General features: G+C 37.7%; 1 protein-coding gene and 1 non-coding gene across 4 annotated transcripts in view; both read left to right on the plus strand.

The window, feature by feature from the left end:
* Window positions 1-14974, plus strand: part of TMTC2 (transmembrane O-mannosyltransferase targeting cadherins 2) — a 396110-nt gene that overhangs the window by 335082 nt on the left and 46054 nt on the right. For 2 of the 3 annotated variants that reach the window (XM_090273677.1, XM_090273678.1), the window contains exon 11: window positions 10210-10273. In XM_090273677.1, coding sequence (XP_090129803.1) covers window positions 10210-10273 — 64 coding nt within the window. Of the gene's footprint in view, window positions 1-10209; window positions 10274-11509; window positions 11662-14974 lie in introns of those variants that run through there. The other variant, XM_090273679.1, reaches the window with a different exon arrangement.
* LOC150012279 (U6 spliceosomal RNA) lies at window positions 13358-13464 on the plus strand. The gene has a single exon (XR_016510855.1). It is a non-coding gene; the product is annotated as a U6 spliceosomal RNA (small nuclear RNA).

The raw sequence follows: 14974 nt of genomic DNA on the forward strand, positions 1-14974 counted from the left end.
AAAATGGAAAAAGTGCTAGATGCTTCCAGATGAGAGCGTTATAAAAAGCAGATTGGTTATCATCAAAGAAAAATATCAAAGGAATTTAAAATGCTAGAACTCAGTAGAGTTTTATGTCTATAGAGTTGTGAAAGGAAAATATTTAATCACTTATTCCATTAGAAGCATTTTGTATGAACGTTTTGATTCAATGTTCTCCCAGAACTGGAAGCTAGAAACAGCATAATGATATCTAATAACTGAGAGCAAGTGTAGAGGCACTAAAAACAAACTTTACCTGATTCACAGCATTCATGGGCTCTGGTGGAAAGTTATATTTTATTCTTGCTTGTGTTTCATCCACTTACAGGGTAAGGGAGGAACAAAAGTAGCACTTACTAAAATACTTCCTGTTGACCTGGCACCATATTTTGCTTTTTATATCTGTCATCCTTTGAGTTATAATTCCACTTACGTGAAGTAGAGATATTCCCATTTTGCAGATGAAAATACTGAGGCTCCAAGAGAGTTGGCATTTCCCACAGTTGGGTAAACTTAGTTTAAACTTAGTGTATTCTGGCCAAATATAACATTGACTTCACTGTGTCCCTTTGGCTCACCCATGTCTTTAAAACTGAGTGATTAACTAGAAGCACTGATTCTTGAATTTATTAATGGAGAAAGGATTTATTGAGAGTAATGGGTTATCAAATGTGTGTAAATCCTAAATAATGAGACCCTTCCAACCAACATGTATTTTTAAATTACTTCTTCTTGGTGAATTTAGAAAATAGATTTATAGTTATAGGAGAGAGAACTCCAAGCTTTTACTCTCAACGGGCTATTACATTTTTAGAAATACCATTATGGTGTAGAGTCTGACAGAGGGTGCAGCTGAGATGGCTGTGCACTTGGCTTTTTTTCAGGCCACCAGGCGCAAGTCGTCACCTCTTCCTAAGGCAGCAAGGAAAGCAAACTACACTTCACCGACTGGTTCCCATTATTGCCATAGTTTGTAGGGACCAGCGTGAATATATGGGAAGGAATTATCTTTCAATTTCTATACTCAAATAATATACTGATAGATTTAATTATATTAAAGATATAGAATTTGTATGTACTAATTTCTTTATAAATTTCATTGGAAGTGACATAAAATTGAAATTTTTTAAATGAGAAAAAATTTCTCGAAGAAGATTAGAGTGGGGGTGGGGAGGGAGAGAGAGAGAGGGAGAGAGGGAGAGATGGCTGTTGGAAATATATGTAACTCCAAGGCCCTCTAGGCCATATACTTCCTTCTTTAACACATCCAAAACTACCAAAGATCTCTTGAAAAGTCATTGGGTGTTCCAGTTTTAAATTGTACTTCACTGCCAACTTTTGGTCAAAAGGGGCTTATTTCAACTAGGTTGTAAGGTTTTTAAAGCAAAGAGTGGCAGATGAGATTGAAGGTGGGCATTTTTTAACCTACCACCTCTCCAGCATGAATGTGTATGTGAATCACCTGGGGATCTTGTTAAAAATGCACATTCTGATTTAGTATGTTTGGGTGGTACGTGAGGCTTTACACTTCTAACAAGTCCCAGATGATGCTTATGATGTTGGTTCTTGGACCACCCCTGCAAGTAAATTTTATCTTGCCTTCCCTCTTTTCACTCATCCCAACTCCTCCTGCCTATTACAGCTTGAATATAAGTAGTAATTTTCTATATATGAATAGAATAATAGCATTGCTATACGTATTTTCTCCCTTTTCATTTTTTTAGTATATTTCATTGTATAACCTTTCTAGATATAGGCTTAACATGTTCTTGGCAGCCTTGAATAATTTGAAGCCATTAAAAAATGGGCTCAAATGCTCTGGAGCCATCAAGAAATTTCTAGTGTGGAGGAATCTTTTCCTAATAAACATATATTTATTGATTTTAGTAAAAGAGAAAAGGAAAGCAAGAGAGAAACAGCGATTGGTGACCTTCCATATGTGCCCTGACTGGAAATCGAACATCCAATCTTTTGGTGTACAGAATGATGCTCCAACTGACTGAGCCACACTGGCCAGGGCCTGAGAGGAACCTTTTGTAAAACTATACCAACATAGTCTGTTTCTCTGTAATTGCTACATTTCTGTTTTATCGCGCTATCTTTTATGTTTAGAACCGAGACAGATCGTCGTCGGCAGCCGTCCGTCTCGAGAGACGATGGTATAGCTTCTTAAGAGTCTATCTGCACTGCTGAGAATGGCTGTGCAGTCCGACTCGGGAGTGACACGGTATCTGTCTCCTCCCATGTTGAATCGACATCTTGCAATGACGCTGGAGTGTCCTCTCCAGTGAAGCTGAAGCTACAGAGCCTGGGCAGAGCCGAGACAGATACCTACAGGTTATGCAGCCATTTCTGATGTCTTGACAGAGAAGTTTTCATTTAAGAAGGCCTGATGGTCATAAGCAATTTATTCTAAGAGTTTCATTATGAGGATCCTCTCTGCTCTATTGTTTGTGCATATGTGTGACTCTGGTTTTACTATTTGAAGATTTCCCATACACTTTTATGTCTCATTCATTTCAGTTCTGCTTCTAGTTCTACTATCCAAGTTATCACCTTGAATTAAAATTTAGTGCTGCTTTGAGTAACTTAAAGCTAAATGTCAGTTTAGCAGTTGGCAAGAACACAGGAAAATTCATCTACTGTTTTATTCTACTTAAATGATATAGGAACAAACTGCTCTCTAGTAAAAAAAAATGCTCATAACTTGTTCTTGAAAATAATCAAAATACTTTAATAAAGTATTGTCTTTTGTATGAGCCATACCGTGGTTATTATCTATATTAAATAATTTTTAATTAAAAATTGACAATCCATAACTATTAATAACTAGTTAAAGAGAGTCTTCTAAATGCTATTAGTTTTTATTTTTTATATTTCAAGGAAGTAATTTTAAATTTAGAAAGTTTTAATTTTATAATTCTCCTGGAATACATAAAAATTAGGTAATTGTAAGTGATTCTTTTAATCAGATTTTCCTAAAACATTTCACAGGGTATATTAAGTTTCTATTTCATAACGTAATTGATTCCAAAATTTCTTTTATATATCTATTCTTGTAAGAATATTGGGCCATAAACCTATGTTTTAAAAAAATGCTTTTCTATTATAAAATAACACCAGAGAGGGGAACTATATATATGAACTATATTTCTATATTTTTTTAACATATGTAAGTCTCATAGTCCCATGTGCAAAAATGGAGTTCCATAGTAACCAAGGATAACAATTGTTTGTGACTGTTACTGTATGTTCTCACTCTGAACCTACCTTTTCACTGATGGCAAAAAAAAAAAAAAAAAACCTGAATCTAAAGACTTTTAAAATATGATAGGTTCAATCCATTGATTTTTGGGGTGATTTCAAGGTTTACTGTTTACTTCATAGCCCAGTTTACAAATACCATCTAGCACTTTTTTTACTTCCTTGCCTCTCCTGGTCCTGAGAGGCCACAGATAATGTGAAAGGGGTGTAGGGGGAAATATAAGAAGGCCTGTTCAGAAAGTATCCAGCCATGTAATATGAAAAATAGAGACATTTATTGAAGAAGATACAAGAAACTTTGTACATAGGACAGTGAAGCCTCAGTCCCTTTCAAAGTAGGCACCTCGGGACCTCACACAGATCTCCCAGTTGCCATCAACTGCTCCATCATATATTCCTGAATCTCATCGACAGTCTGAAATCTCTTTCCTTTCTAAGGTAATATTAGTTTTGGCAAAAGCCAGAAGTCACAGGGTGTCAAATCTGGGCTGTAGTGGGACTGAGTCACCTGGGTGATTTGATGTTTTGCCAAATAACTCTGTATGAGATGTGGTGCATGAGTGGGCACATTGTCATGATGAAACTGCCAGTCACCAGTTGACTATAGCTGTGGCCTTTTGAATCATCAAAATAGTTTCTACAGAGGAATGTTCAAGCCTAATGCAAAATATGATGCAGATTCGTTGTTCTGCTTGTTCGGTCATTTTGAATGTGGTGGCTATGCAGTACACATGTTCACTGAACAGCGTCTACCCCCCCAACTTACTAGTATAGTGAAGTCATCATTGTTCAACATGCACATTCCAGTTCACTCTCTTTGGCTGCCTGGTTATGTTGATGTTGTGTAAACCATTCTCTTATATGAACAATGTTTGGACTTTTTCTGGATAGACCTTGTATATGATGGGCAGGTGTTGCTAGTAAAAAAGAAGCCTCCATTTAAATCTATTGTTGGCATAATGATTAAATCCTTATTCTCTCATTTGGGACATAACTTAATGTTGACTCTTAGCGTGGCATGTTAGATGGGGTTAGTTACTCATCTGGACCCAGTGTAGCTTCTTGGTACACATGATTGTTCTTACAATGCCATCCTTGCCTTTTGAAGGGCACTGTTGCTAAAACACAAGGTTATCTACATCGGGCGTGGGAGATCTCTTGGCAGAGCTAACTGCTTTCCCTTTTACCCACCTTCTGAGTCTTCTACCTGGGCACATGGGAAGCCTATGGTTCTCTTCCATATCTAAATGCAACCACTCTCAAAAAATGGGAGATCATGAAAGTAAGAAAGTGAGAGTTCAGCACTGTTCTTTTATTTCCTTCATCCCTATTTCATTGCCTGTCCCCTGAGTTCCTTCTCTTCCCTCTTTTTGGGACAGTGTGAGGACAGTGGGGCAAAACAGAATTGTATATTTCACTCTTATTCTTAATACTCTATTTGGCTTAGTTGGCTTGGTGAGGTCCTCTTCTCTCAGTTTGGGAGATGGAGTTGGGCAGGAAGTAAACCTTGGGATTGCAGATGTTCTCCATACCCCTCCCCCCTTTCTAATTCCATCACTTACTCTTAAGTCATGGCTTTTTAACGCAATCAAAAAGCATGTTTTGCCCTGGCTGGTGTGGCTCAGTGGATTGGGCACCAGCCTGCAAACCAAAGGGTCGCTGATTCAGTTCCCAGTCAGGGCACATGCCTGGGTTTCAGGCCGGGTCCCCAGTTGGGGATGCATGAGAGGCAACCACACATTGATGTTTCTCTCACTCTCTTTCTCCCTCCCTAACCCTCTCTCTAAAAATAAATAAATAAAATGTTTGTTTTTTTTTTTTAAAGCATGTTTTGTCCTTTTCTCGGTACTTGATTTAGTAATGTCATGGTCATCTGCCACAAAACAAGGTACCTCATCATTGTGCTACATCTTGTGTAACACCAGCATGTTCTTGTGGTTCAGATGTTTGGTTTGGTGGCCTTGACCCCCACCCAGCTCAACCACTTACCAGCTGTATAACCTTGGGGAAGTTCTCAGCTTCTCTGAGCCTCATTTTAATAATCCGTAATTGAATGATATTTAGATAGCAAATTTAGAAATTTTCTGTTCCAGAAAAGAAATAGTAAAGAAAGAAATGATACTGGTATTCAGAAAAGTGTACTTTATCACCTTCTTTAAACACTTTGACCCCAGTAGTTCTGGGAGCCCGAGTCCTATAATCATTCTCTAACAATCCAGTGGTTGAGGGTTTTGATAATTAGGAGTCCTTAGAATCCTCTAAATAACTGGCAGAATTTTGCAAATTTCCTCAGTTTTCAAATGTTGATTAGTGATTCAGTCATCTTTGCAATTAATAGTTAAGCACTTCTAGGATACTTGGTGCAGAGGGGAGTATGAAAAACAACATACACTATAAAGTAGACACTAGTAGACACTGGACAGTTCCTCATGAGTTCTCTCTCTTGTTCAGAGAATGTAAAAAGGGTATAAATAAACATTTATAGAACTGACACACCCTTTTCCATGCAGTTTGCCATGTGTTGTCATAAATGCCTGCTGATTAGTAGGCGATGAAGATCATTTAATGTTAGAAGCAAGGCCCTAGAGTGAAAATTAATTTTCACAATTATATGATAAATTATAATAAATTCTACTTTTTAAAATTTCCTTTGAGAATCCTCAATTTTACTTCTAGCTTAAGAAACTAAGTGTTCTGAACTAGATGTGTCTTTTGGGGATTAAAGCACTAAAGATAATTAAGACTTTAAAAACTAATAACCATAGTTTTAAAGTATATTTTATTGATTATGTTGCTACAGTCATTCCAGTTTTTTCCTCTTTGCTCCCCTCTGCCCAGTACCCCCCTTCCCGCCAGCAATCCCACCCCCCTTATTTCATGTCCATGGGTCACGCATATAAGTTCTTTGGCTTGACCCTTTCCTGTATTATTCTTAACTTCCCCTGTCTACTTTTTACCACCGATTATGCTTCTTAGTCCCTGCACCATTTCCCCATTCTCCTCCTCCCCCCTCCCAGCTGATAACCCTCCAAATGATCCCCATACCTATGATTCTGTTCCTATTCTGGTTTGCCTAGTTGGATTTTGTTTTTATTCTTTAGATTTAGTTGTTGATAGTTGTGAGTTTGTTGTCATTTTAATGTTCATAGTTTTGACCTTCTTTTTCTTAAGTAAGTCCTTTTGACATTTCATATAATAATGGCTTGGTGATGATGAACTCCTTTAGCTTTACCTTGTCTGGGAAGCACTTCATCTGCCCTTGCATTCCAAATGATAGCTTTCCTGGATAGAGTAATCTTGGTTGTAGGTCCATGCTTTTCATCACATTGAATACTGCTTGCCAGTCCCTTCCTGCCTGCAAAGTGTCCTCTGAGAAATCAGCTGATAGTCCTATAGGCACTCCCCCATAGGCAACTCTCTGCCTCTCTCTTGCTGCCCCCAGGACTCTCTCTTTATCTTTCACCTTTGGCATCTCAGTCATGTTGCGTTCTGGTGTGGTCCCCACTGGGTCCAGCTCGCCTGGCACCCTCCGTGCTTCCTGGACCTGTATGTCCATCTCCTTCACAAAATTTGGGAAGTTTTCCTCATTTTCTTCAATTCTTGCTTCCTCATTCTGCAGTAGTTGACTGTTTTTTTCTTCCTTATGTTCCAAATCATTGATTTGAACCCCAGTTTCCTTCCCTTCACCATTGGTTTTGTGTGGATTTTCCTTCGTTTCACTTAGTATAGCCTTCACTTCTTCTCTTATGCGTTTGCCATACTCAAGCATATCTGTCAATCCTGTGAGCATCTTTATTACCAGTATTTTGAAGTCTGTTTCTGTTAGGTTGTCTATCTCCTCATCTATTAGGTTGGCTATCTCCTCATCACTTAGTTCTCCCACTGGACCCTTGATCCGTTCCCTCTTTGGGGCCATACTTCTCTGTCTCATTCTGACAGGCTCCTGTGTTTCTTTGCTTCCACATCCCAGGTAGAGTTGTTGTTCCTGTTACGTTATAAGGGGCGGAGCCTTAGGGATTCGTAGGTACAGGGCGACCTGTTTCACCACCTTGTGGCCATGTATGTGGGGGAGGGGTCCGAGAGGGAACAAATCCACCTGCCCATCACTCGCCCCTTTTCCAGGCACCCCTTCCACTTCCACACCGGACTAGTGCCCCTCTAGCTTCTGCCCTAGCCATTGTTCCCAGATGGGTGGGTCTGCAGACGTTCTAAAACTGTGGGGGCCCTTTAAAAAAGCAGATTCTGCTGAGACCTGCAGTTTCTGCCTCCACCCCAACCCCCACTGGTCTGCACAGTCAGAAGCAATGAGGCTTGATTTTTCCCCGGTGCTGGGACCATGAGCTTCGAGGGCCAGTGAGGAGCTGGGATTGTTCCCCAGTTGTCCCTCCTGACTTTTTAAAACGTGTACTGTGCTTTCTGCCTACCTGCTGCTGCTGCCACCACCACTGAGTCCCCTCCACCCCAGCTCCTCCCCTCCTACCTGTCTGGATGAGTGTTTCTTCTTTATATCTTTGTTTGCTGGACTTCCATGCAGTTTTATTTTTAGAACTTCTGTTTGTTTCTAATTTTGAGGTAGTTGTGTTCCTTCTTAGTTGTGGAGGGAGACGCAGCATGTCTGTCTATGCCTCCATCTTGGCTGGAAGTCAACTAATAACCATATTTTTTTGGGGGGGGAACATTTTTCACTTGTGTTGATTATTATGTTTAAGGGCTTTTCATCCAGTGAGTCCCTCAGTTTCTTTTTGGATCCTTATCTACCTCATGAATTTGAATGTCCATAAAGATGAATATAATTGGTAGCTATGCTTTCTATATTAAACATATATTGGGTGATTTTTCTTCAAAGTAAATTATTTCTTTGTAGTATTAAGTTACTCTAATTTCCTACCTCCGTGCCTTTATTTTCCCCTGGAGAAAACCTTTCCAGGGCATGACCTAATGAATTCTGGTTCAAATTTCCAAATGAATCTGAACCAAAGTGAAGGGAACCTTCATTAAATACCCTAGCAAGGGAATTTTTAGTCTTTCATACCAGACCAAAGTACTTTTCTTGACATATTGAAATTGAACTTCAACATTTATGAGACTATAAATTGCAACAGCACATTGTAATATGTCATGAGTCCAGTAGAGCCTCAGGTCAAGGGTTTTTACTTTCTCTATAACCCCATTAAAAATATCAGTGTTTCTAATTATTTTTCCTTTTAAAATTAGAAAAATATGTCCTCCTCTCCAGAGAGATGTTATCTTCAGTTATTCCTATAACTTATATGGTTGCATGGGGTATGTCTTTATAGTTTTTATTTGGCTTGACCAAAGTGCAAATTCAATTTTATAGGTATGGCTATTTAGCCTTCTCTTTTGAACCCTGAAAGTGGTTTTGTAATTGAGAAAGTTAATTTTTGTTTCTCCTCTTTATTCCTGACTGCTGCCATTTTTAATCTCAAAAGCTTCTTAACATTACAATTTCAAGAGAATACTACCTTAACTACAGGACCCAAATCTGTATACTACTGTGTTCTCATTTTAGTTGAAGTTGATTCTCAGAAGTTGAATTGTTATTTTTCTATAGCATTTCTTTCGTACCCTTAAAATATGGTCACCAGATTACAGCACAACCCACAAGAGCTTCTAGCTTTTACAGTCTATCATTTTGGAAGGTTTTCTGATGTAGCTTGCATCATAACAGGAACATGCTGTTTTGATGGCTAATTGGCTAGACTTCTTCAGGACACTGACATTTTATTTATTCTGCTAACCAGTTGCCTGAATGTAAGGGTTTGCTATGACTTGTAAGAATAGATAGTACACATATATAAAATTTATTGTGCATCTTATTTGTAGATGTCAACTCTGTGACTCATGGTATTTGTTGGTAGTCAAGAGAAACCGACTCTAACAATCTGAAGGCTGTGGGAACTACATAATTTACTATGGGATAGAAGCCATTGCTTGAATTAATAGGAAACAAGGTAGCCCTAGGGATCAAGAAGCAGGATATCCAATAGAAATTATTTGCAGGAATGGTCTAGCCAGGACATAGCCCCATCATTTCCACCATTGTCATCCCTTCATCTTTCTGTTGCTCAGAAACGATAGTTTTCCAAGCATGAACATCCAGTTAGCTGAGGCTGTGTCATATGCCCGCCCTGGTGGCTTAAGAACCGGGAGAGGGAGACACTGGCCTTTTTTTCCCTGTAGGCTATACACAATTGAAGGTTCTCCTCCTAAATTGGAACGAAAGTGGCTTTCTAGATAGATACAGAATTAAAAAAAAAAAAAAACACCTGCAAATATCCACTATTTTAATAAAACAAGCAACTTATTATTTCAACTATTCATCACCTGAGGATATTTTTGATTATTGATTTTAGAGAGGAAGGGGGAGAGAGAGAGAAAGAGAAAAATTGATTTATTTTCTCCCAAATACACCCCAATTGGTGATTGAACCTGCAACCTATATATGTGTCCTGACCAGGAATCGAACTTGCATTCCTGTGGTATATGGGATGATGCTCTAACCAATTGAACCACCAGACAAGACTTAAAAATTTATTTTTTTAAAATAAATTTATTCTTCTCGGACATCATGAAGCTAGAGAATCCCAGCTTTGTTGACATATTATCTGGGCTAGCTTGCAAAAGGAAAGTAACATTTTTTAATTCCTAATATAGAAATTTAAAATAATAATATTGACTGAATAGGATTGTGTTGAGATTCTATTTATAATACCTTAAAGACAATGACAAATACATTGTATGCATTCAATTCTTTAATGGTCTTTTCCTGCTTAGGCAACTTATTTTTTGATTGGTGTGATTGTAATTTTTTTAAGTTAATATTACTTTGCTGTGATTCAATTCAGTTATCTGCAATTTTAAAATGAATGATACAGTTTTTTTGTTTTTTGTTTTCTTTAACAGACAGGCTAGCCTCAATGAAGCAGCTGAGAAGTATTATGATCTGGCAGCCAGGCTGAGGCCAAATGTAAGTACTTTCATGATGAGAAGCATTACTCAAGGGGACAGACTCTCAGCATGGGATAGTTTTAGACTAGAAGCCTCTTAATACTGGATTTTTTTCTCTCTGATCCTTTATTCTGAATACACACTAAAAGGCTAAATTCAACAGTAAAATCTGCCTATTTCAAGCTTCTTTCTCTCCCCAAAGGTACATATTCCTATTCTCTAGCCTGCGTAAGTTGCGTTTTTATCATCCAAATACAGGTTTTAGCATTTCTAAATACTTTGCATTTGGAAACCTTTTAAAATTAGTTTCTTGAAAGTTGGTTTGCGGTGGTGTTAAATATTTGAGGAGTTTCTAACCTCAGAAGTATTTTTTGATTTTTACATGTAGTCAAACCTGGAGCTGTGTGCCTTTTTCCGATTCCACAGACCTCGTTTCTAATAACTGTGCTTTTCAACTTTATCAAGTATGTTTTTATTAGAATCTTTTCCCTGGGTAGTAACACTTCCATACTGTAAGATGGATATAAATTAGATCATTACTATTGAGAAAGAGGAACTGTTTCTGAGAAAATAAGAATGGGTTTTGTATCGGTCTTCTAAGCACTTTTTATTCGCAGCACATCACTGAATTCCAGTACATTACTTTTATTCTCATACACACTCTGCTCTGTCTGCCTCGCTCTCTGACACTAAAACCTCCACCGCGCTCTCTGGATCACACTGTCTATTGAGAAATGTAATTTTGTAATGAAAGTGCATGTGTGATGTGACTACAAATACTGGAATCAGTCTCATTTCTTTACACTGACTCATCTATTGGGCGAATAAGCATCTATAGAGTGCCTGCTTTGTAATAGGATACAGAAATTTCATACCCTCAAAGACTACACAATGAAGTAGAGGAGACTGAACGTAATCAACTAATTGAAATACAGTGTGGCGATTCCTATAGAGAGGAATATACAGCTCCGTGGGAGCACAAAGGAAAATGCAATGCTTCTTGAAAGCTACCCACATAGGAAGTAGCTTTTTTTCAGGTGATTTAGCCACATGCAACCTTAGCCCTTAATTTAAATGTCCTTAGTTTCATTAATTATGAGGTACGTTTAAGAATTGGTGAGCTGTTGTAATAGAAGAAAAGAATTTAATAGTTGTAATGGTAGGAATGCTACCAGCTAAAATTCATTGAACACTTAACATGCGTCAAGCATTGTACTAAGTACTTCATATGGATTTCCTCATTCATTTCTCACAGCAACCAACAGCTAGTTCCTTGATCTCCATTCTGCTGAAGCTCAGAGAAATTTACCCAGTATCACACCTAATAAGTGGAATCCCGATGGAACCTAAGTTGCTCTGTGCATAAGAGAACGCTTGATGGAAGAATGCACTTACTTAGAGAGGAAATGCAGGCCTGAAGAGTAGGAAACCAAAATAAGAATGGTCCTCTCATTCAATAACTATTTACTGAGTACCTGTTAAGTGCCAAGCACTATTGCAGGCACTGGATACACAACAGTGAATAAAATAGACAAGAGTCCCTGCCAGTTGGGAGCTTAGGATATAGGCTAAGGCGATAGGGCATAAGCAGGTAAATATATATGATTTTGACAGACAGTGATAAGTACTTTGGAGAAAAATGGAGCAGGGAAAGGGAGTTAGGAGGTGCTGGGGGAGGTGTGCAGAATGCATAGCTTTGTAAATGCCCAAGTTGGGTATCTATGTGTAGCATTGACTAATGTAATGCTTGTAATGTACATAATAAATGATGATGTTAAGTTTAACCTTTACTCAATGAGCATGCCACTTAAATGTCACTTTTATTTTTGTTAAGTGGTTGATCAAAAGAACTGCAGCATACTATAATGGGTTAGTGAGAAAAGAGCTCTCTAAGCTATTGGACCTGACCTACAAAATAAAAGACACCAAGGAACCACAAGATTTAAGCCTGATTTATGAGACTGTTTATTTTAAATGACTAGTCAAATCATAAAATCAATATTTAATCTCCAACTCAAAGCCATTTTTTCTGAAACCCCGAAAAGTTTCTTCATAAATATGGTGCAAACTGCTTTTGAAAAAAGGCATTTATTTAAATGATACTTCCGTTATCTGGTAATAATAAATAAAGTATTTTATAAATTTGGATAGAATACAAAGTTCATACTTAACAGTAAGTAAATGATGTTACAATTGATGGATCCACAGATGTGGTATTTTTTTTCTGTTTTAAGAACAGTGCTTTGGTTTTCTGTATGGAATCTAGGTAGGTAGATGCCACAGTGCAGGGCTGATAAAATACAGTTAAGTTTTTACTCTAAAATGAAGCAATCTATTTAAACAATAGCCCATGTAATAATTTATTAGCAGTTAGCATCTGATCTAAATTAAACATTCATCTAACATTTCTCTTGCTCATAGCTGTTTATTCACTTTGTCATAAAAGCATTGTCATTGCTATGCCTTAACTTAATAAATTTTAATTGCCTGCTTATATGAGAACATAGTAAACAGATCTCAGTACCCATTCCATATTTAGGTAGTTTCACTACCTTTTCTGTTTTTGTTTTCTACATGATAATCTAATCATACTCTTATTTTTCATAAAGCATTTCTGTTTAAATGTCCCACTACAACAATCAGTAGTTGTATGTGGGGAACTCCGAATGTTTTAGCAGTTCTCATGTCAGGTCATGACTATACAAAGTAAAATATGTAGCTGCAATCCTTGTGCACACCATTTATTTTCGCATTTAAAAGATTGTTGTTTATCTGTACGACTGATCTCTCTCTTAAAATACTTTTCATTTCTTTAGTATGTCCCATAATGAATTTCTTTTATTTTTTTCTACTCTACAGAAGCCGTATGTTTTATATAAAATTTACTTAAATTGTCAATTGGACTTACGGATTATTTTATGTATCAATACATAGAGTTCCAGTAATCAAATACTGAAATACTAAAAGAACTCTAAATTAACAGGAACATAATTTTAAGTTCTGGATTCTGATATTGTCTCTTCATCAGGGATGTTCAGTACATTGCCATTTAACTTAAGTGCACAGTCAGAGACATGCATTTATTATAAAAAAAGGCACCGTAGTGCTCGCTTCGGCAGCACATATACTAAAATCGGAACGATACAGAGAAGATTAGCATGACCCCTGCGCAAGGATGACACGCAAATTCGTGAAGCGTTCCATATTTTTAAAAAATATAAAATAAAATAAAAAATTAAATTAAATTTAAAAAGGCAATGTTACAACATTTTAGTTCTATGTATTGGATTTGGGGGAGGGGTTGCTCTAAAATTAAACCTGATATTGTATGTAAATCTATTTCTATAATGGGAAAACTCTACTAAAATTGCCATTTTAAGTTTTTCCACTTTTAGTTCATCTTTTGTCTTTTAAAGAAAATAGATCTTTCTGTGGAGGTCACTTTAAAAACACAACAGTGTCCTCTGTCTTCTCTCCCACTTATGCACACCAAAAACTGCTGACTCTTGAGGACTAGAGGGAACATTTAAATGAAATGGTTTTGTTCTTACTGTGGGAACTAAGCCAAATTCTGCATTAACTTAAGGATTTTTAAATATAAAGAATGGGGAATTTGCATAGTACAAAGTCACTCATTTTTACTTGGCTTTTAGTAAACTCGAGTTAGAAGGGAATAATTACTAGTGATTAAGTTTATATAGCTTGTATTTTTCTAGATGTAATTGTTTTAGTCTGAATTCATTCAACTTATTTTTTATCAAGTTCCAGTTTTGTGTAAGACTGTGTAAAATGCAGTAAGATTTCAAAGTAATGAAAAATTAACCCCGTGAGGAAGGAGTGGAGGAGAAAATACATGGGTCCAAACCCTTACACTCCAGGGCAGCAAATAATGCTGTGTAATAAGGACTTCATACAGGTTATAAACTAGGTCCTAGAAAAATGCACAAAAGAGAAATTACTTTCAGTTGCATTGATCCTACAAGGCATAGTGTGATATGAGTAGGTAGGAAGTTTAGAGAATCTTGAAATGATATGATCTTCATAGGTGAAGATTTTATCAGGAAAAGGAGAAAGGGAATTCCAGAAGGTTGAGGCGTATGCATGGACAAAGACATTGCACTCAGAAAGGGTGAGCAATGCTGAAGAAACCGTAAGCAGATATGGTTAATGTTGCCAACACTGGACGGCAAAGTGGAAGAGGAAGGGAGGACAGAACTAGAAACTAAGACAAAAACCAATGAAAGCCATGTTACAGAAACAGGGATGTCCCAAAACCCCAGAGCTTGCGGCTGGGGGATGGGGAGAAGGAAGCAGCTTTCAGGATGCCTTCACATGCCTGAGGCTAGGGGCTAGTGTCTCTGTTATGCAAAGTGGCTTTAATGCATCCAAGGCCTCAGGTAGATGGAAGGGGTCTTGGACTGTGGGATAGTATGGAAAAAGCACACAGAGCCTGCGTGAGGTTCTGTGAATGGTCAGGACTGAGTGCCATGCCCACTGCATCACAGGACGCAGTCACAGATGTAAAAATGGGGGGCAGACATTTAACTGTGTGCTCCATGCGGATTACAAGGAGGGGAACACCGTGCAGTTTTAAGAGGGTACACCATGCTGCTTTGAGAAGGGAAAACTCCATGCAGCTTACAAGGAGGCTGGGAATTCACGCAGTTCTGGATTAAAAGCTGGCGAGCACCTTAACACAGACCTCCCCAATCAGAATTGA

Source organism: Furipterus horrens, unplaced genomic scaffold (genome assembly GCF_987537825.1).
Source record: "Furipterus horrens unplaced genomic scaffold, mFurHor1.1.pri manual_scaffold_4, whole genome shotgun sequence".
Classification (NCBI taxonomy): Eukaryota; Metazoa; Chordata; class Mammalia; order Chiroptera; family Furipteridae; genus Furipterus; species Furipterus horrens.